The sequence below is a fragment of the Mus caroli genome, chromosome 11 (assembly GCF_900094665.2).
Source record: "Mus caroli chromosome 11, CAROLI_EIJ_v1.1, whole genome shotgun sequence".
Taxonomy (NCBI): domain Eukaryota; kingdom Metazoa; phylum Chordata; class Mammalia; order Rodentia; family Muridae; genus Mus; species Mus caroli.
This window is the reverse complement of record NC_034580.1, coordinates 79,573,994-79,596,435: the sequence shown is the minus strand read 5'-3', so window position 1 is coordinate 79,596,435 and position 22,442 is coordinate 79,573,994. Positions and strand designations below refer to the sequence as shown.

The following is a 22,442-nucleotide window of genomic DNA, read 5'->3' as shown; positions in this document are numbered from 1 at the left end:
CTGATTTATTGATTGAGAAAAGATATTTTATTGATGAGTCAAGTAGAAAATGAAGATATTCAAAAGGTGATTATCTGCTGAGACGGCCTTAACTCATCATATTTGTATCTTATGCTATTGGCCAAACTGGAGTGAATTCTTTTCCTTAACAACTGGTTTCTCAAATTTCCAGATATGGGTGCTATTTTACAGGACTTAAATCCTAGGTTCCGAGATATTATTAAAATTAGAAATTGGTTTAATCCCAGCACTCGGGAGGCAGAGGCAGGCGGATTTCTGAGTTCGAGGCCAGCCTGGTTTACAAAGTGAGTTCCAGGACAGCCAGGGGTACACAGAGAAACCCTGTCTCGAAAAACCAAAAAAAAAAAAAAAAAAATTAGAAATTGGTCAAGACTCAAGCACATGAGAACGTGAAGCTCGGGCATGGTAATCTGGAGTTCAATCTAAAATGTTCATCAAGCTTCTCTCATGATTCAACATTCCTGCCTGTGTGCAGTAGTCAATTAGACTGTGTGATGACAGCCATCCTGAAGGAGAGAGGACATAGCTACATTTGGACCCATGCACAGGGGACACTCCTAGGATGATGGCCAGCCAGGAGTCAGGTTTCTAAAGAGTCTAGACTCCCAAGTCTTTATCACAGTCACACAGCAGTCTGCACAGCAAGGGCTTACTTAGTTCTATCTTCCTCAGGAAAGACTGGAGTCCTCGAATTTCTAATCTACCACCATGTGCAGTTGTTGCACTTTTAATTTATGGGTGTTAGGGGGCCCCTCTGACTTGGGAACATATTGGCTTGGTCTAATGCTTGGAGATTATTAAACTTGGAGCTGTGCTCCACTATCAGGTGTACAGATCTTTTATTTAGAAGATATGGTGCTCTAAATGCACAAAGAGCTCCCTGTCACCTTCACATTAAAGCCCCTAGTGCCTGGTAAATGGAATTATATAGCTGTCATCTCCTTTCCCCAAAGTTTTAAGAGTACAATGGGCTCATTTTTTCACACTCCATCCCAGCTTCAGAACTAAGAGACCTACTTTGTATTGATTTAAGGTCTCAGAAATAAATAAACCTGCTTCACCGCTGTGATTCACAACAAATTCATGATACACTATTGCATGATATATTTCAAGCTCTGGCTCCGGCTCTCTTTTTCCTCTAGTGAGTGATGGGGGAGGTGGGAGGTAGCAGGGAGCTGAAAAGCTGACAGCCTGATGGTTATTGGAGATGGCTGCGGACTGCAAATCCAAGAGGAGACACTATTGGAGGAGTACAGGATTTTTAACTGGGAGGCAAGGGTGAGAAGCTAATTTACTTGATTTCCAGGCTGGGGTTGTGGGAGAAGAAAGCTTGAAGAGAGAGAGAGGGTTGACAGGGTAGTAAGCTTCAAGTGAAGAACAATCTGAAAAGGAGCTATGAACATGTATAGAAAGAGGAAAGTGAAGAAACACACTAAACAATGGTGTAAGGACTGCATGACTAGAAAATGAAGGTGCTGAGGAAGGTGCTTATGCTCTGCATAAGGGGCCATGCCTACAGACGTAAGAGAGTGTTTAGCTTCAGGGAAATGCTTTACTAGTAACAGGAAGTGAAGAGGCCCTCGTGAATCACAGAACATGTGAAGTAAAGACACTTCTTCACTTAACACTCAAAAGACACACTAGAATCTTGGTGGTTTGAAATGGTTATCCTGGAGATGGGGCAGAGATATATCAGAGTTCCACATATATAAAGTGATGTAGAGCCTGCATATTGAAGTGAGGGTAACAAATTCTAGCAGGCTAGCTTTTGTATGTATGTATGCCTTCAAGACTTTGAGTGCCCCAAACTATGTCACCTTTACTGATTCTACCAGACATCGGACTCAAAGAGTTTGAGCTGTTACCCCTGTGATCCCTAAGTCTCTGCAGCAAGATTAACTTGTAACTGTTCTCTTTCTGTGTCTCTCAGTCTTCTGTCTCTGTTTCACTCTCTCCAGGGTTTCACCATGTGACTCTGGCTGTCCTGAAACTCACTATGTAGACCAAGCTGGTCTTAAACTGGTCTCTGCTGGGATTAAAAGCATGAACCACTATGTCTATCAAGATAAAATTTAAATCACGATGTTACTTCCACTAATATATAAGAATCTTACATTTCATTATATGCAATTTTAGTATTATATATCATAATATGTAGTACCTTTTAAAAATTCCACTGTACTAACCTGTTCTCTTTTTGTTTTAGCCTAACATAGTTCTCTACTTTCCAGAGCAACACACACATCTTTGTAGTACAGAATGGTAGCAATTAAAAGGGAATTTAAGAGCTCTTCTCGTTTTCCATTTTCAGGTAAGCAATACATATTATATGCTTCCCATTTTACACAAAGAACTAAAGTCCAAAGTTACTTGCAAAAGGGAGACTGAGCAAAAAAAATTTCTTATCTAAAGGTTTTGTATGTTGGTTGGTTTGTGCCATCTTGACACAAACTAGAGTCTCGTGGGAAGAGATAATTTCAATTGAAGAACTGCCTCAATCAAATTGGTGTGTGTGTGTGTGTGTGTGTGGTGTGTGTATATGCGTGCGTGGGCATGAACAACTTTTCTCGATTAATGATTGATGTGGGAGGACCCAGCCACCTCTGGACAGGTGTACTGTGTTGCATAAGAGAGCAGACTGAGCAGCCATGGGGAACAAACCAGCAACAGCTTTCCTTCCATGGTTCTATCTCTTCTGCTTGAGAGTCTCCCTCAACGATGTACTCTAAGCCAAATAAGGGCTTTTCTCCCCAAGTAGCTTTGGTCATGGTATTTATTACAGAAACAGAAAGCAAACTAGAACATTCTAGAACTCCAAAGACTTCGAGCCCACTTCTACTGTGTTAGCCAGTGTGATCATTCCTGTGTCTGTATTCAATGCCCCAAAGCAGAGTCCCAGGCTTTTCCTTTTATCTAGAAGCTTTGCACTAGAATCTGTCAGTTCTCTCAAGTCTGTAGTACTGAAGCCATTTTAGATACCAGAGGCTCTCTTGGATAGTCAAAGGCTACTTTTGTAATGGAAATCTGAATGGCAACTCCATTGAGCAGCATCTCCAAGCCAGTAATCAGGACTAGGTTGCTGTACATCATTAAGGCTTGCTAACAGAGTCAGAAATACTTGGTACAGTTTTCTACAAATAGGAGCAACAAAAGAAAACCAAAACAGCTTTCTAAAATGGGACCAGATTTACCAACATTTTGTCTATGTGTAGAAGATGGGCTTGAAAATTAAGGAGATCAGACATCGACTACAATATTCTCTGAGAATTCACTCATAGTGTCAATGCAAAACTCATTTAGACAAGATGTTAAAAAAAATCTCTTTACAAAGGAGAGAGCTATGGGATATAGGAACTATCTTTTGTAAAAATAGGGAGTAAAGGGCTTTTAACAATGCTAACTGATGGGCTGATGCTTAGAGTGACTAGGGTTATTGTATCAACAAGTCCCTGGAGACTCTTAGAGACAGATGACTGGCATATATACTATCCTATCAAGGCTGAACATGGTGCCTCTTAAACTAATGGTGTTCCAAAGTGTGTTAATGGTCTTTACATAACATCTATTGGGAACATCAATATGTGAATGTACTACTAAAGGGAGGAAAGCCATGTAACATTTTATTTTTTCCAAAGAACTTTTGCCTCCAGAGAGCCAGAAAGTATAAAGAATACTGTTTATATTCCTACTCCAGGGTCTGGATATTGAACTGTGATAAGTACAAACCTGGAATGTATCTTAGAAAGACCACATAGTACCAGGAGTTTCCTAAGTTAACTCATCTAGTCCTCACAAAAGCCTTGGTACATAAGTATTTACCATGGCCTCCCATTGTACACTTAATAAACCTGAAACACAGGTGGGGGAATGGGGGTGTTAAGGAATTGCTCAGGGTGATAATTTGTATGTGGTAGAGCCAGAAACTAACCCTCAGCAGCCTGGCTCTACAGTCTATGCTGTTAACTTCTTTCTGTCACAGTGACAATACTGCCCTCACCCAGGGATAGCTAAGGACTGTTTCCCTCCTTGAATCTCTCTAACTCTCTCACATTGTGTATGGCAGCATCATGGATGGACATGGAACATGTACAGGGTAGGTCTCTGGTTCCACAAACAAATCTCCTTCCTATGATCTCCAGTACTATGTTAAAGAGACTGATGTGAGTGACATCACACACTTCACATTGCATAGTTACAATATAACTTTGGGCATGGTAATGAAAGCAAATCAGAGAGGGAATTTTTTTTTGGACTAAGTCTCAAAAGCAAGATTAACACTAAAGAGATGGCTTAGTGATGCTGCTCTTCCAGAGGACAGGAGCTCAATTCCCAGTCTGCACATCAGGCAGCTCATACCAGGCAATCACCTAAAGTAACTCCAGCTCTAGGGGCACCTGATGCCTCTGGCCTCCACATGCACCGCACTTAATGTGCATATCCCCACCATACACATACAGTTAATTACAAAAGAAAAAGGAATCCTAAAGAAATAGCAAGATTAGTAGAATTAGGTCCTGGAGGACTTAAAAGCTCTCAGCCACATGCACTACATGAGTACTTTTTCTAGTAGATTCAGTGCATAGAGCGGCCTATTTAGAAGCTCTAAAAAAATGTTTACCATGAGGAAGTCACATAGAACCTTCAGAGTAATCTACCCTCACATATCACAGCCATTTTGCAAAGAGAGGTCCTACCTACACAGGGAGCTGCTGTCCAGAGCACACCCACAAACCACAAATTCCCATCACTGTCCAAAGCTCAGGTTTCCATCAAGTCTGGGGCTGAGAGATAGCAGGCTCTGACCTGCATCAGTGCTGCCTTATAGCAGAGGTTCCTCTAGCCTGGCTGCCACTGACACTATGCTAAACATGAGAACAGAAACTTAGAGGTACTGGGGGTGGGGGATTATCTGTGTTACTGCAAATGTCCAAAAGCCACCCTAACTTAGGAGTTTATAACTGCAAATCATCCCAGCTCACCAAGGGTCTTGTCATACCAACAGTTCAAGTAGACAACTGCTACCTCTGCCACACCTGCATGAGTCCCTCCACCCCAGGAAGACAGTTAATACCCATCAGGCTAAGTATCATTTTGAGGACTTAGCAATGTGTAGCCTATAGTTCCTGAAGTCATGGCTGCTGCAGCCTTGAAAGACATGAAAAAGCAAATCCTCATGGACTTCTATTTATGCCGTCACTCTCAGCACTCTCTGTGGACAGTGGGCAGAGGCCTGAGCTCTTCTGTAATGAAACTCAAGTTCACATTTTAATTAATTCAGTCTGTTGATTGTTTCAGTCTTGTCCGAGCCCTGACATCACTCTAACCCCCAACAACAAGGAAACGGGAAGAAGCTCTTGGCTCTAGTTTCAGATGTCATTTGGGAAGTATCCAGTCACCAGTTCACTGGCTTAAAGTATCAAATCTGGATCACAAAGGTCAAATCAAGAAATCATCTTGCTCCTTAACTTGGCAATATTCTAAATACTTTACAAATCACTGCAGGGAAGGAAACCCGGCAGGTGTTGACGGAATATAAGTACTCTGATCACGAGAGGAAAAGGATAAAAACACTAATGTGGAAATATCTTCTTGTTCTGAAACAAACTACACAGTAGCAGGAAACAGCCCTGGAGAATAAGGTGTACAGAAAATTTGGCAGCAATGAAAGGAGGAGGAAACAGCAGCAATACTTGCATTTACTATGCAGGTCACTACGGAAGGAGGAGAGCGGGGGAGGAAATCTCTAAAGAAGACACTTTGGAAGTATAAGGCAGGAAGGTGCACACCAAAACCAAGTCACCAACACCATGTGTAAAGATTTGGAATGCAGCCATAAAAGCCCGATACACACATGCATTGTATAAGTTGGAAACTGTGCATACTAAAGCTTCTTATCTATTAAGGGAACGAACAGTTTACATGTTGCTGTGTTATGTGAGTAGAGTGTGTGGCATGTCAACCCTTCCTCTCCCAATATTCCATGTTAAGTTAAATCAGTGATGGGGCTCAAGGGGGTGGGAAGGGTCGGGGGGAAATCCAAGAGAAAGAAAGTTTTAAAAAAATCTCTGCCTCAGCAAAAGTTTTCATTAAAATTTTAGACAAATGATCCCTGTGTCCTTCTCTCTTGCTGCCTGGGGCTCCATGCTATTTCTATGCAAATAACAACCTCGTGGTTTATATCTTATTATTTCCACCGGAGCTGCAACGACATGACCTGAGACGCGTAAGAGGTGGGATGTGGGGGGGGGTGGAAAGGAGAGAGAGAAAGGCAGAAAGGGAGAGAGAGATGGAGTGGGTGTTCACTCAAGTGTGAAAAAATATTGTCAGGAGTGAGCGTCAAGAACAAAAAAAAAATTGCAGGGATAACGTGTTTATTTCAGTCCCGCCACCCCTCCCCACCCCCACCCCTTGCAAACAGGCACCTTTTAAAATTCATTGGGCATCGGGCGATCACGCACAATCCATCTGCTCGCACTTTATCATTTGCATTTCATGCCTCCTGGCTTCTGATGTGCTGATACTTTGATGCAGTCAGGAGACTCGCATTATCATTATTTCAATTTCCAAAGGGGTCAACGGGATCAGCACTTGCACACACAAAATCTTTTCTCCCCTATAACCTCTGTGCACCCCTTTCTTATTCTTCACCCCAATGTTTAACATAACAGATAAAGACTCCAAAAGGTGAGCACTAGATGTTTACAGTCTAAAACTGTATATAAGCCTGCATATACTGCCTACATTTCCACTCTACACATAGGTAAACAGATACAGTGACCACAATGGTCAGGGCTTAAAAAGCAAGCTGTACAGTGCTTCAAACACACAAAGACTTTCTCACACGTGGACACTCGGGGAGGAGTGCATTCAGAAAAAGAAAGGAATCTACAAGCAAGACCTAGAAACAAAGAGAGATCAGCTCACATAGAAAGATGCAGACGAAGAGTGCCTAGCACAGTCCAGGAGTGAGATGGAAAGAAACTCCCAGAGAGAACGGTAAGCAGAGGCTGGATAGATAGAGTAAGCATGTATGTGAGACGCTAGCATTCAGGAGTGAGCCAGAGGCAGCAATCTGAGCTGGCGCTCTCTGATAGCTTCCCTTTTCATTCCTGATAAGCAATGGAGCTGAGAGGACATTCTTAATGAATTTGCATGAAATTGGGTGTCTTCCAGCAACAAGACTTTGTAGTTAAGAGGTGCAGACGCGAAGATAGTATAGCAGGTGGAGCGGGATTAGGTAACCTCTACAAAGAACACTCCCTTCAACTAAAATGATGGCGTACTTCTGGGAATGAGCATTGTTAAACTACAACAGAGCCTCTCCCGTCAGTAACCAGGCTTTTCTCTAACAAACAGCACTGTAGGCTATAGAAAAGAAGAATACTGAATTTGATCAGAACAGATTTTTAAAAAGAAACCACTACTGTTTTCTTCTTGGCACAAATGAAATTCAACTAATAAGATGCTAGCAAATTCCTCAAAACAGAAAACCTTTGCTGTTAAACAATCTCTGTGTGTAACATACTAGAGTAGGGGAGGCACTAATATAAACCATATATACTTCAGAAACATATTGTCTACATATGGCAACATCACAGAAATACAGGGGTATATATCATTTTAAAAATCTGTCCTCATAGAAAATGGTTTCTGGGCTGGTGAGATGGCTCAGTGGGTAAGAACACCCGACTGCTCTTCCGAAGGTCCAGAGTTCAAATCCCAGCACCCACATGGTGGCTCACAACCATCTGTAATGAGATCTGACGCCCTTTTCTGGTGTGTCTGAAGACAGCTACAGTGTACTTACTTATAATAATAAATAAATAAATCTTTAAAAAAAAAAAGAAAATGGTTTCTAAAACTCTTCAGTGTTCAAACCTCATACTTATTAGATAATAACTAAAGGAGCAACTTAACAAAATTGATACTCTCAGCAGTCCCTCCCACTGCAGAATCTTCAGGAGCGGCAGTTCTTCACTTTCCTTTCCAGGCTGATTCTACTCTGCCTTTCCTTAGAGAGAAAGCAAACCTGTGATTTCTGATTCCCTCAAGCTGATTAGACAATGAAATTATCAACGTTTTTTACATGGGAACACCAGGATTGACCAACTAGTCTCTATTCTGTCATTTAAAAACCAAATCATAAAAAGCACTTCTACTATACAAGTGTTCTTTTTTAGAGGTATATTTAGAAATTTCTCAAAACAGCAAACTTGTACATTCTCAAAACCTCGCTAGTATTCAGCTCACACTGCAAAGCCAGCGTCACAACACAATATTCAACACTACATGGCATGTGTATAGCTCTACAGGCTGGCACCAAGCCATGTAAGGGAGAGCCAGGAAAGCCCACATTTTGTGCTAAGTGCCTGTGTATTTTTCTTTAGCATCATAAAATTAGGATGCAAATTAATACCTCCCTTTAACAGACAAGAAAGCTGAAGAGCTAAAGGGCTCCGTAACTTACATAGTAGAAGCCAACTAATTTCAAACTATTCCATTTCACATGTTTCCTGCTCTGGAGGGAAAATCCAGTTTTGATGCTTAAAGGGTATGTGTGTGAAAGGAAGGGAGGGGAGGAGGGACGGACGGACGGAAGGAAGGTAGAAAGGAAGGAAGGAAGGAAGGAAGGAAGGAAGGAAGGAAGGAAGGAAGGAAGGAGAGAAGGAGGGAAGGAAGGAAGGAAAGAAGGAGGGAAGGAAGGAAGGAGAGAGGGAAGAAAGGAAGGAAAGGAAAGGAAAGGAAAGGAAAGGAAAGGAAAGGAAAGGAAAGGAAAGGAAAGGAAAGAAAGGAAGGAAAGGAAGGAGGGAAGGAGGGAGGAGCGAGTGCTGGTCTTGGTTAGTTTCACTCTTCTGTGCAGTGTCCTCACCATCTCTCAGATGTGTCCCCTTTCTCTGTCTGTGTTACTCCTTCCGCAGAACCCAGTCATTCCACTGCTCATTGTTTATTGAGCTTTTCCACTATGCAATGTTCTTCTTCAGAGCTATGTTTAGAAATTTCTCAAAACATTAAAATTGCACATTCTCAATACCTCAACCAGTGCTAAATCTTCATTGTATAGTCAAAAACCAGAAGCCAGTACACTTAGAAACTGACAGCTTCCTGCATTGAGAACAGGTCTCCTCACATGTCAAAGGCAGAGAGAACACAGAAGCATTCAGTTTTCAGTCTTTCTAGAAAGGGACTAGAATATGACCTCTTTGGAACAGAGGTTTATACAGTTTGCTTACTAATATATATTTTATATATAACTATATATAATATGTAAATATACTAATAGATATTTTATACATAAATATATACAAACACAAGAGTCATACTGGTAAATAAATAGTTACTCAAACTGTTTGTTGAATGAAATAATGAATGAATGGGTAAGTAAGTTAATTGGCAAACATTAGAGGAGAAGACACACTAAGGAAGGAATGGGCTGCCTTCTAGTCAGAACCTTGAATTAGAAAGTCATACTTGTCATTATTAAACAATCTCATATACATGTACCAAATTCTGGCAACTTACTTTGTTGAGGGCACCAGCTCCTGTCAGAATTAAGTGAGAATTCTCAACCTGGATGGTTCTTTGTCCCAGTCGGACAAGGTAAGCCCCAATACCAATGGCCCGGCATGTAACCTTAAAAAAAAAAGAATAAATTCTGCATGTCACAAAAAACAAAGGCACAAATGAAATATATAAAATTCTTATGAACAGAAATATTGCTTTTTATAAAGTCTAATGACAATACAACCCCCACCAATCCAACTTTCAGGTCAAATAAAGGACAAAACTCACTGAATAGTGAGTATTAGATACTCCAGGAGTTGTGGTTCTTTTATTTGCACATTTCACAGATGCCTGCTATTCCTACAACATGCACAAGTAAAGCACTAAGAAGAAACCCAAGTTGTTAAAAATCTGGTAGAATATTTGGAGAAATAAGAAATGAAATTAAATGTTGAAAGAGCCTACATTTGGGAAATTTAGTAGTTTATATCATCTTGTCTTGTTATTTATTGTGTATAATTATGATACATTTGTAGGTATATCATCTCAGGAAGTATTTCAGTTTAGGACCCAACAGCAGTGAGGGAGGGCAGAAATAAACCCAGCCACACACCTGGCTTTTCAATAAGTTTCATCCCTTGTGGGGAATGGAGGATGTAGCTCTGTGGTAGAGAACACCTGTCTAGACAACATGAGACACTGGATTCCATCCCAGCATTGAAAGGAAGCTTTATTCTAAGAGTATTTACCAGGCTGATGGTGATGATCTCATCATAAGCCAATGAGGATTCCCCAGCAATCATTCCAGAACCCCGAAGGTTCTCTGCTCCAAGTCCTTCTTCTTTCCCGATAATATCTGTTATCTTGTACCTATTGCATAGTTGTGCCAAATCAGAAACGTTAAACACAGTAATAGGAACTCATAAGCAGAACCACTACCATTATGAGACTATTTAAGACTCGAATTCTGTAAATTTCTAAGGGTCTCCATCTTAGCTTGGATCCTACTTTACTGGGAATGATATTCTGTAACAGAAACAACAAAAGTTGGAATTTAGTAACTAGGTTAAAGCTTGATGATTCAAATACTGGTGTGGCTCTGAAGATATTAATAACATCTGTAAAATGGGACAGTAGTTTCTACCTCTAAGATATGGAAGACATGATGGTTAAAGCAACAAGACGACATGACACAGCTCAGATTTTAAAAGCCCTTTCCTACATCCTTGGACACATTCTTAAGAAAAAATCAGGGTCAACCTATATCTCTGAAGTAAGCCACAACCATTAAATAATCTTAGACAATTTTATATAAAAATAAATAACCACAAATAGAGAAATAGAGAGGAAGTGGAGATTATCATTCCTCCCCTTTTCAAAGATTAGAATAAAGAGGAAGGTCAAAACAATGTATTCCCACTTACAAATAGCAAGTATACTGGTGAGGGTTCCTAGCTATAGTTCTCTGGAGGGAATGGTGTGATGTATGCAGAAGTGAAATGCTGACCGAGTTACCCAGAAAGCAAACTGTGGGTCTAGTGGGAGTCACTTACTAGGAGGGAGAGCTGACAATGGGAAATGGGAGATGGCAACAGAGTTAATAAAAGGATGTCCAGCACCACACATACACATACATGAATACACTCGTACACATGTACACAGAAAGTACTGAGCTAATAAAAGGATGTCAGGCACCACACATTTATGAATATACACGCACATGTATACACATGGAAAGTACTGAGCTGGAAGCAGAGATGGGCATACATTACTCATTGTTCCTGGCACAGGGCAGGAATTGTGTTTTATTTTAACTCTCATGAGCTGAAATAATAAAGATAAGCACTGTATAACAGCTCTTAACTTCCTCTGCTCTGAATTTTTCTGCTCCTTTCTGTCTCTCCCTCTACCGACTCTACTTCTTTGTCTTAGCTGTGGTCTGTGACTGTATGTCTGCTTTTCAGATTGCTGTAGCTTTCTATTTTTAGCCTCTCCCAATATCAAGTTATCCACAATTCTTTTTCTCTATATATCTAGACTTCAGATTCTAGAGTTATGTTACAAATAAGCTAATCTTCCTTTAGAAAGAGACATGAAAAAGCTGGCAAAGCTACACCATACCCACACCATGTTCCAAGGCATCCTGAGGCACCACAGTGAACCCCCAGGGACACTGCAGTCTATTTTTGGAAAAACACTCTGACATGTGGTATCTGTTAGACCCTATGTGAATGACTAGCTTTAGGAAGTTCACAGCTTAACAGAAGATAGAATGTTGTCAAAAGAAATGCAGCACTATCTTTATAAAGCCAAGTTTTTGTAGTTTCTGTGGAACAAAGGCAAACTTTGCACAAAAACCAAGGAAGAACAAGAAATAAGGATGCTATATACAAGGTAACTCCAAGGTCTGCAAGCAGAGTATTACAGTATTCGCAAGTTACTGTAATTATTACGAATCAGCTAGGTACTACTCTCAGATGCTAGAGGTAAAGGTATAAGGGACTGGAGTTCAAGACCATCCTTAACTACACGGTGAATTCAAGGTTAGCATGGGACTCATGAAACCCTTTTTAACACTCCCTAAGGACATACCAGAAAACAAGAATGAAATACTTTTTTTTCCAATTCACATGGATTACTTTATCCAAGTGATCATTAACCTCATAAGAAAGAAACCTTTATGATGCTATTTGCATTCAACTACTTAATTTAAAAAACCACATTAGGTCTATGTTTAGTTTAAGGGTGCTGTGAAAAAGTACTACAGACATATTAAAGGTGCCAGGAGCTGGGTGGTGGTGGCACAAGCCTTTAATACCTCCAGTTGGGGAGCAGAGGCAGGGGGATCTCTGGGTTTCAGGACAGCCAGGGTTACACAAGGAAACCCTGCTTTGCGGGCAGGGGTGGGAGAAGTGCCACAAACTAAGGAAGTGTGAGAACCAATGGCATAACTTCTATGAAGAAAACTAAACATATCAGTAAATAGAAAAATATGCCATGTTTCTTTTTAGGGAAATTAAAGAGAGATGTCAGGTCCTTATAAATTAATATATAAAACCAACAGAGTCTGAATTAAAGATATTATAGGAAGTTTCTGGTGATTAAAACATGTGCTAGGCCATGGGCTTGTTCTACAGCACCACAAAAACAAAAAAAATTAACAAAGAAGCACATCAGCTAATTACAACTTGGAAAAAATTAACATGTCCCACAGCAATAGTTAAAATAGTATGGCAATGGCCCACCAATGTAAGAGTTAGTCAATAAATAGTACCACAGCAATTAACATTCTAGAAAATACATGCAAAAAAGTTATCAAAATTCAGCCTCACTGGTAATCAAAAATGCAAGATAAAAATAACAGCTGCTATCTTGTTTTTGGAATCAGGGTTTCTCTGTGTAGCCCTGGCTGTCCTGGAATTCTTGCTGTAGATCAGGCTGGCCTCTAACTTACAGAGATCCCACTGCCTCTGTCTCTGCTTCTGCCTCCTGAGAGCTGGGATTAAAGGCATGTGGTACCACTGCCTGACTAACAGCTGCTAATTTTGAGAAGATACTCATTATTACTAAATATAGTAATCTCTGTTTTAAACAACAATCAGCGATACACCCAGAACAGAGGAAATCAGTGTTATCATGTACTTACTGACTGGGGATGCAAATCTTGGAAGGGCAATTTGAAAAAATTTTAAAACCTTTAAATATGGACTTTCTGACATGTAAGCATCGAAAAGTTTACCCAAAGAATTATCAGATACCCTGTGTTTCAACATACCACCCCCCGAAAGCCCTTATGAAATTCTTTCAACTCCATGTGCAATTAATATACTGAATAATTTTATTCAAGTGATCAAGCTGTTAGAACAGAAACACTTGAAGCTGCTGTATTTAACTCTACTTAAACAAAAACAATAGTGTGTGTTTGAGCTATGGACAGGGTGCCAGGAACAAAGATTAGGTACAGTCCAAAAGTGTCAGTAAAGGAATATTCAGCACAGAGATATAACAGTGAAAGGCTGGAAACGGTCTGCATATTCAAAGATAGTATACTCACTATGATATGGTATTATGCAACTATTAAACTTCATGTTTATTTCTGAAGGAAGATTAGCTTTATATGTAATATAACACTAATCTGAACAGAAGAAATTGCCCTAAAATAAATTTTAGTTCAAAGGATAAAAACACAAAACAACACAAAAACCTCTTAGCTACTATAATCCCAGTTACATAGGGAAAAAAGCACCATGAATATAGAAAAGGCAGTAAGAATAACATAAATTCATAATTGTGCTTTAGGGTAGGCCTGTGGCTGGTATTTTACTTTTTCTTCAGAATTATTTACACATTTCATTGTTTCTTAAATGAATAAATAATATATCACCTAAAAGCCTCCATCAATAGCAAGGTATTTCTGTTAATAAGCTAAGGCACAAATCTAAGATGGCTAGATTATACCACAGAGCTTTTCAAGGTTGTATGAGCACAGAGTAAAGAAATATTCTCTATCTTTGAGAATCATGGCCAAGTTCATCTGACATACAAATACCTACCTGGATTCCCCTTCATCCTCCACATGTTCACAGTGGACAGAATTGAGGGCACTGACTCTCTTATAATCCTGGGGTGTCAGATATAAATACTTGTATCCCTGTGAAGCACAAATAATTTTTAGCTCATCATCTGTCATTAGCACATAACCAAGACAAAGTCAAACATATATAATGAAACTTGCTCCAAAGCTAGCTTTAAACAGATGAATTATTTGAGTGACTGTCACACTAGCATAGGTGGTTTGAAAGATGGAAGTTCCTATATTTTAGTCATTGACTGACCTTGAAACAATATACCCTATAGTTCCAATTCCAGGTATGTGCCATTCAATTCATTTTCAATAAGGTTAAAGGGTCATTTCTGAGTCTTTAGTGACACTTCCATTAAATATATCAGCATGGGACTCAGGAATTGTGTGAATTACGGCTCTTCACTCAAATCCATATCATCAAAATAAGAGAGGGGTAAGGTATAACAGAAAGGATCACAAATCTGGGAAATTAATATTGAAATCAGAGGTCTAAGCAGTAAAAAGTCTGAGCACAGAATTTATACTTTCCCTTTTTTCAATAAATAAGTTCTATTTATAGTAAAAAGCTGTATTAATACTTAATGATTTACTTGCATGCATACAAACTTACAATTAAAGTAGAGTAGCATGTTCTACATGTATAACATGCTGTGTGTGTTTACAAATTAGCAGTTTTTATACGCTGAGATGTGGTACAACCGTCGTGACTAATTCTAAATTCTTCCGATACCCAAACAGAAACACAAGCATGCAAGTAGTCATTACTGACTTCATTATACACTTTATAGATGCTTTTAATGAACTACAATTTACATTCACTAAAATCCATCGACTTTGTTATAAACTTTTATTTTTGAGGCATTGTCTGGCTGTTTCCCAGGCTGGCCTTAGCATCCACAGGAGTTGGGATCACGGGCTTCAGCAATCATACTTGGTTTTTATCATTATAACCTGATAAGTTCTGATAAGTGTGTATACTTGTGTTAGCATCATGTTTTTTATTAGACCTTGAAATAATCTTATATATAAGGACATGAAAGGTAGAAAAGAAACTGAGAAAGAGGAGGTACAAAGGTAGATAGAAAACCAAGAGAGGTACTTCAAAGATAAAGCAGAGACCACTGGTATCAAATGCCGCTGAATCATCAAATAACCACTGCGACAAGGACTGAGAACTCAACGCTGAATTTGCAACACACAACCTCTGGTGACCTTGACAAAAGTAACTTGATTAAAATGGTTCAGGTGCAAGCTTCATAGAAGGAGGTTCAGGAGAGTGGGACCAGAGCCTGCAGATGGCAAGAGCAGGCAACTCTTTGAAGTAAAGAGGAAGAACAGGAGTGAGTACTTGAGGGATGTGTCTGTATGTCAAGGTATAGTTCCAGGAGAGAGGGAAAAGGGATGAGCCAAGCAAAGGAGGAGTGGTATTCTTCACTATACAGGGCTACAAAGGGAGGGAGGGAGGGTTCTAGGAAGCGCAGAGATCATTCACTTCAAGCACAGGAGTGAGGTGGAGAGGAGTGGGGACAGACACAGGAAGTGCTCACCTGCACAGGACCTAAAGCTTTTCACTTGCTTCTGCAGTACTGGGGGTGAACGCAGAGAAGAAACAAGTCTTATTTCTGTTTCAGAGCATCTTGGGAAGCAAGGACTGATCGTGAGTAGGAATGAAGGTAAGGGAAGAGGGTGGAGAGGACCCAAGGAGGGGAAATGTGAGACCAGTCAGAGAACCACATTTTTCTCCACTGCACATGTGGAGAAGGTGGACAGTTAGGTTTTACTTCTAGAGGACAGAGGAAGCAGAATGAGCAGAAACACAAAAAGGTGACAATTAAGACAATTAAATGCTATTAAGATGAACCTTGGAATTAAAAAAGAGTTGAATGAACAGGGTACAGGCCTTGAATGCCAGCAGAGCCAAACAGACCTATATGAATTAAAGGACAACTAGGTCTACATAGTACATCCCAGGCCAGCCAAAGCTACATAGAGAGACATAAAAGCCAAAACAATAACAACAACAACAACCCAAGCTGGGTGGTGGTGGTGAATACTTTTAATCCCAGCAGAGGCAGAGGCAGAGGCAGAGGGAGGTGGATCTCTGTGAGTTCCAGACCAGTCTGGTCTACAGAGTGAGTTCCAGGACACCCAGGGTTACACAGTGAAAACCTGTCCAGAAAGAACAAAACAAATGAAACAAAAAAAAAGCCAAAACCAAAGCAACAAAACAAAACAAAACAATTAAAAAACCCACCAAACAAATTGAATGAAATGAGAGTGAAAAATGGAAAAAGAAATTAGTAGAATCACAGTATTTGTAGGCTTAAAGGATCACTGGATGTGGAAAACTACAGAAACTGAGCACATGGAACACATGTGATGATGTCCTGCCATTCCAATTCTTGCTCCACTGTAGACAGCTATCAAGTTGCCCTGGCAAGTTAGGAGCTCCAAGGGCAATGGAATGGAAGGGCAGCAAAGAGAGGGACACTTAAAAGTGATATCATAGAGAGAGTGAGCAAGGGTGGGGTCATTAGAGAGAGATCTCAAAGATCCAGTTATGGTAAGGATCACCCACTGAGTACAACAATCCCAAGAATTATCACACAACTAAGAAGCATTGGAGAAAGTTAACAATATAGTAGAAATTAAAAGGTGGGAGAGATGGCTTCAGGGTTAGAAGCACTTACTGCTACTGCTCTTAAGAGTCCAGGTTCAATTCCCAGCACCTATATGACAGCACATAAGTGGCTGTGACTCCAGTTCCAGAAGTTACAAAGTTACAATATCTTCCTTTGCTGGTCACAGGTGTTCTCCTCTCTCTCTCTCACACACACACACACACACACACACACACACACACACACACATACACACACACACATACTCACACACACACACAGTGTACGTACATATACTCAGTCACATACACATAAATTGGGAGCTGGAGAGATGATTAAGAGGATGCTCTGCTCTTGAAAAGGAGCCAGCATCTATGTTGGATAGCTCACAACTACCCAATACAGTGGCTCAAAACCACTTTTTTTTTTTTTAAGATTTTATTTATTTATTATATGTAAATACACTGTAGCTGTCTTCAGACACTACAGAAGAGGGCACCAGATCTCCTTACGGATGGTTGTGAGCCACCATGTGGTTGCTGGGATTTGAACTCTGGACCTTTGGAAGAGCAGTCGGGTGCTCTCACCCACTGAGCCATCTCACCAGCCCTCAAAACCACTTCTTAAGTAGTTTTGTTTTGTTTTAAGTTTTACCTTGTGCATTATGTGTACTGTGAGTGGGTGCGCATGTGGAGGTCAGAGAACTTTTGGTAATGGGCTCTTCCTTTCCATCACTGTGGATCCTAGGGATTGAACTCAGGCCTTCAGGGTTGGCACCATGCATCTTACTCTCAACCATGTCACTGGCCCTAAGGAATTTTTGTAAGTAATTGTAAACACAAACCTCCTCCTTTGTTCCTCTCAATGCACATCAGCTCATACCCATACACAAACACAGTCTTGAGATGTTCTCTGAGTGGCGCATACCTTGTAGGGATCTTCAGGATCTACCCAGGCCACATGGAACATATGGCGTATTTCTTCTGCAAGTCCAATTCTAGCTCCACTGTTGGCTGCCACGTAGATGCGTGGGATGCCTTCTGCTCTGGCAAGTTCAGAAGCTCTGAGAAACAGCAAATCCTCCTGAGGCCCAAAGGAACCGATCCTATATGTAATGTCATTGCCGATGACAATGATATCTCGGCCATCTGGATATTCAGGGCTTTTAAGGCTCATTTTCCAGGCTACCATGCCAATCTACAAGGACAGAAACAAATGAATACAGCTTCTTACATGCCTTTACTTGTGAGGTTTCTTGAAGGTAAGACATTAGATTTAGATACATCCTTCAGAAGATGTGCACTGTGAAAGAAGCAAGCTCCCTCTTGGAAAGCAGACAAACAGTCTAGGACATTGCTTTACATTATTACTGTGTTGTGACAATTCTTCGATGGATTTACTGATACAAAATGGAAAAACTTCAAATCTAAATGTACTGAAGATTCTACACTGAAGAAAGATATGACAGGGGGAATGAGTCCAGAATGTCCATTTTACTATACTCTACACTAAGACACTATTTCCAACTTTGGTGAGATTCATTTCAAGAAACCTTTAGCACATAAGGGATAGAAAGAGAACCACTCTCAGACTATCCAACTTTTGTGATCTGAGGCCCTTTTATTGTCCTCTGTGAAAGATTCTTCAGTGGTTTGGGTCCAGGTATTTTCCATTTCTGCAAGGATTTACTATCGCAACTCTTGTTGCTATCTTCCAGCACCAGAAAACCAAAGGATGCACAGAGCTAATCTCTTGTTGCACTATGATGTATGTAAATCTCTGTTCTCTGTTCAGTGGCATCTGACTAGCCACACAAACAAATGATACAGACTTGAAAGACAGAGGTGACATGTCTCTTCTCAAACACTCATGGCTCTCTCCTTTTTAATCCCCTTCTATATGAGAACTACTCAATCCTACTTGTTTACTTGCTAGTCCCATTTCTTTCGTATTCACTTACACCTCAGTTACAGCCGCAGTTTTTCATGTCTGCCTGTCTATTTCCCCATACCTGGATAAGTAATGCTTTCGATTTTTTACCCTCTTTTTTTTCCCCTGTCTGCTGCTTCCCTCCCTACCCCCACCACTCATGCCCAAACACAAAGCCTACCAGATGAGCATTTCTGGCCCTGCCTAATGGAGCCCAGCCACATCTGCAGCCTTGGTCCCTCATCCCCAGACTGCTGCATATCACCTCATTGGGGAGCTGGCCATCAAGAAGGGCCATTAACAGATGTAAATAGCAGCATCCCTGGAAAGCCACATGCATCACCCAGACTCAACCCGGCCAGCGATCATAAGCTCTGAGTACACATTCCTCAATCCAATTGCACATCCACTGTAATCAGGCTGGTTGAAGCTTTCTACACAGCGATTTGTGATTCTCTGCATTAAGAAATATATATATGAAACACCCACTGATAAATATAAGCTATTTAATATATCATACCATTGGCCGAATACAAAATGGATGTAATATAGGAAAAAAATTCCACTCACTTTCTGAGATAAGATATTACTCTATCGGCTCATTAAAGACAAATAAGGGAAAAGAAGCCTACCATTTGAATGCTACACACAAAAACCCCAAATATCAGGAGAATCTTGATCTAAAACAGCAGCAGCAGCAGCAAAATAGCTAGTCTATAAAATGCATGTATGGTGAGAAATACTTTTGCATTTCTAGATACTGTTTTAGCTAAATCACTCATTTGTTTTTCAGAAAAGGAAAGCTCTCTGTCTACTTTCCTAATTTGTAGTTAGGAAGATTGGGTTTAACACCAAATATTATGCTATTTTAACCTTAGCCACGTAGGCCAGCTTAGATACAAGCCCTGAAGATTCTACTTTGGCATTTGTATCCTAATGTAGACACTGTGACTGTGGCATTGGGAAAGCAGATAATACTCTTATCTTTCCTCATTATCTAGGGACTCTCATGTCACTTGGGCAGCCAGTTCAGCAACTGGCCAGGTCATTATGCTTGCAAAATTGACTTCTAATTAGGTGTCAACACAGTAGCCCCAAGAACATTTTTTCTCTCTTCAGTTTTTTAAGGCAGGTCACACCTTATAGCTTCAGATGACCTGGAATTTGTTATGCAGTTCAAGATGGTCTTGAATTTACAATTCTCCTGCCTCAGCCTCCTGTGTGTTGGGATTATAAACACATAAGACCATATCTGGCTTTACATGTTACTTTCTTTTTTCAACGTCTTTCATTGATTAGCCCCCACTCACTGACTCCTACATTAAAAGTGACAAAAGAGAACTGAGAGTGTTGATCCAGTCTCAGTAAACGAAGGATCCTTAGAAGAACACATTCAGGTTAGAGTTAGCACAATGAATAGATGAGGAAGCATCTGTGGTTCAATTAACATTAAAAGTTGGATTTCATTCCTAATCAAACAATAGGGCAAATAAGGGTAAACATGGGCTTTGGAGTCAGCCAAACTTAGATCTAAATTGAAGACCTATCATTTATTAGGATAGTGACCTTGATTTATATTTAACCTTATTGAACTTCAGTGTCCCTATATGAAAGATAAAGCTAGCTGATGAATTTGATGAACTACTGGAAACAGAACTCTATATTAAATCCAATACACAAAGCTTGCTCTTTTCTGTCCTCAACCAATCTAAATCCTGTTTCAAAGTTTCATTCAAACTTCCTTCCTCACTAAAGCTCCCCCATCCTAAAGTGACCCCTGGACTCCAGTGTTCTCTGATCTCCAAGATCTTCATGTTCTTCACTTGATAATAGAGATACCACATACAACTGACTAACTTTTCTTTTCTCTTCTTCTCTCTTCTTTTCTTTCCTGAGACAGCATTTAATTTTGTAGAGAACTCACTATGTAGCACAGTGTTGGCCTCAAACTCATTGGCAATCCTCCCATCTCAGCCTCTTAAAGGCTGAGACTGCGTATGTGTATGTGTGTGTGTGTGTGTCATCAGTCACAGAACAGTCATTTCATAAAAACAAACAAACAATACTACTTGGAAAAACTTGGAAAACTGTCAACACTGTGGGTTAAAACACTGGGTATGGCCAATATCTAAAGATTATAGATTGAGAGTCCCATGGTAAGAATAGGTATTTTCAAATGAATATCTACCATATGCTGCATTGCACTATAAGATGACAAACACTGACAATAATTAAGAGCTTAAGTGAGAGAGGAAGTCAGATATCTTGGTACAAATGTCAGTTTCATGCTAGCTGTAAAACCTTGTACACAGCCACCTTGACAGGCTCTTTCCCCACCTATAAAACAGGACTTCTCATGAGGGATTGTTATGAAGAGCACATTGAAGTATCACAGAGCCTGCACATACATGCTCTCAAAGTGGCTGTTATAATGCAGAAGGTTGCTAGCTGTTACTGCCATAAAGAAACGGGGGCACAAAGTAACTTTTAGGAGGGGGATTTGCTGGGGATTCAAACCATGGTTCCATACATATTATACACACATGCTACCACTGAGCTATATTCTCCACCCACTAGCCTGTTTTTATAGCTAGTGAGGATTATTTATTTTTTAAGGTAAGGCTCACATAAAAAGAAATGCTGTTCTTTACTAAAGAAATTATAGAAGTATATTTCAGAATATTATTATTGTCTCCAGTTGAATACAATATGGATGGTGAATACTAATCACAGCATAAACATAAACATAAACGTCACTGATCCCTAACTGCAAAGTGGTTTCATGGATTGGATCCTGGAATAGAAAAAGGATATTATTAGAAAAATGACTAGTGAAGTTCACAACAAACTCATTGGTTTTTGTAAAACTGCAACAATGGTAATTTCTTCATTTTGATAATTCTAGTATGATTATATGATGTTAGTACAAAGGGTAAAGAGTATAGTTTAGTAGTAGAATGCATACTATTGTTTCTGTAACTTTTCTGGGTCTTCAATTATTATAAAATTTTATAAAATTATTATAAAATAGTGCAAATGTATACTTCCAGCATTCTGAAGGTGGAGTCAGAAGAATTATAAACTCCAAGTTCCAGACTAGCCTGGGCTTCTGTCATGCCTAGGTACTCTCTGTACTATACTAAATACTTTTTTTTTTCTTACACACACACACACACACACACACACACACACACACACACACATCCTATTTTGAAGCAAAGAACATTGGACAGTCACTGTTAGTATTCTGAGTAGCACTGCAATCATGAAACTGTTAAATGCATGGTCCTGACAGTCAAAACATCTCAAATGTTGACAGATGGAGCAAGAAGAGAATAGAGATAAAGCACAAAGAAGAACATGCTACTGGGATTTAGTACGTATAGGAATCATGGGTGAAGACATGTCAAAGACAGGGGAGACTGCAGAGGCTGGGTTTACCAGGGAAGACATGTTCATCCAATTCAACAATTCTTGATTGTTTTTATATTAAAATATTCTTTCAATCTCAAAGAAAAATCTCAAAGAAAAGAGTGATGGCTCTGAAGATTATGAATAGCATTCAAAACTACCTATGAGGGCTGGAGAGATGACTCATCGGTTAAGAGCACTGACTGCTCTTCCAGAGGTCCTGAGTTCAATTCCCAGCAATGGTGGCTAGAAACCACATGGTGGCTTACAACCATCTGTAATGGGATCCAGTGTCCTCTTCTGCTGTGTCTGAAGACAGCAGCAGTGTACTCATCATCATCATCATATATATATATATATATATATATATATAT

The 22,442-nt window shown here is 39.9% G+C and overlaps 1 protein-coding gene across 9 annotated transcripts in view; it reads right to left on the bottom strand.

Moving 5' to 3' along the window:
* Positions 1 to 22,442, bottom strand: part of Acaca (acetyl-CoA carboxylase alpha) — a 271,901-nt gene that overhangs the window by 46,043 nt on the left and 203,416 nt on the right. For all 9 annotated transcript variants that reach the window (XM_029483172.1, XM_029483174.1, XM_029483176.1 and 6 more), the window contains 4 exons: positions 17,656 to 17,925; positions 14,076 to 14,173; positions 10,272 to 10,392; positions 9,541 to 9,651 (listed from right to left, as the gene is read on the bottom strand). In XM_029483172.1, the coding sequence (XP_029339032.1) occupies positions 9,541 to 9,651; positions 10,272 to 10,392; positions 14,076 to 14,173; positions 17,656 to 17,925 (600 nt within the window). The remainder of the gene's footprint in view (positions 1 to 9,540; positions 9,652 to 10,271; positions 10,393 to 14,075; positions 14,174 to 17,655; positions 17,926 to 22,442) is intronic.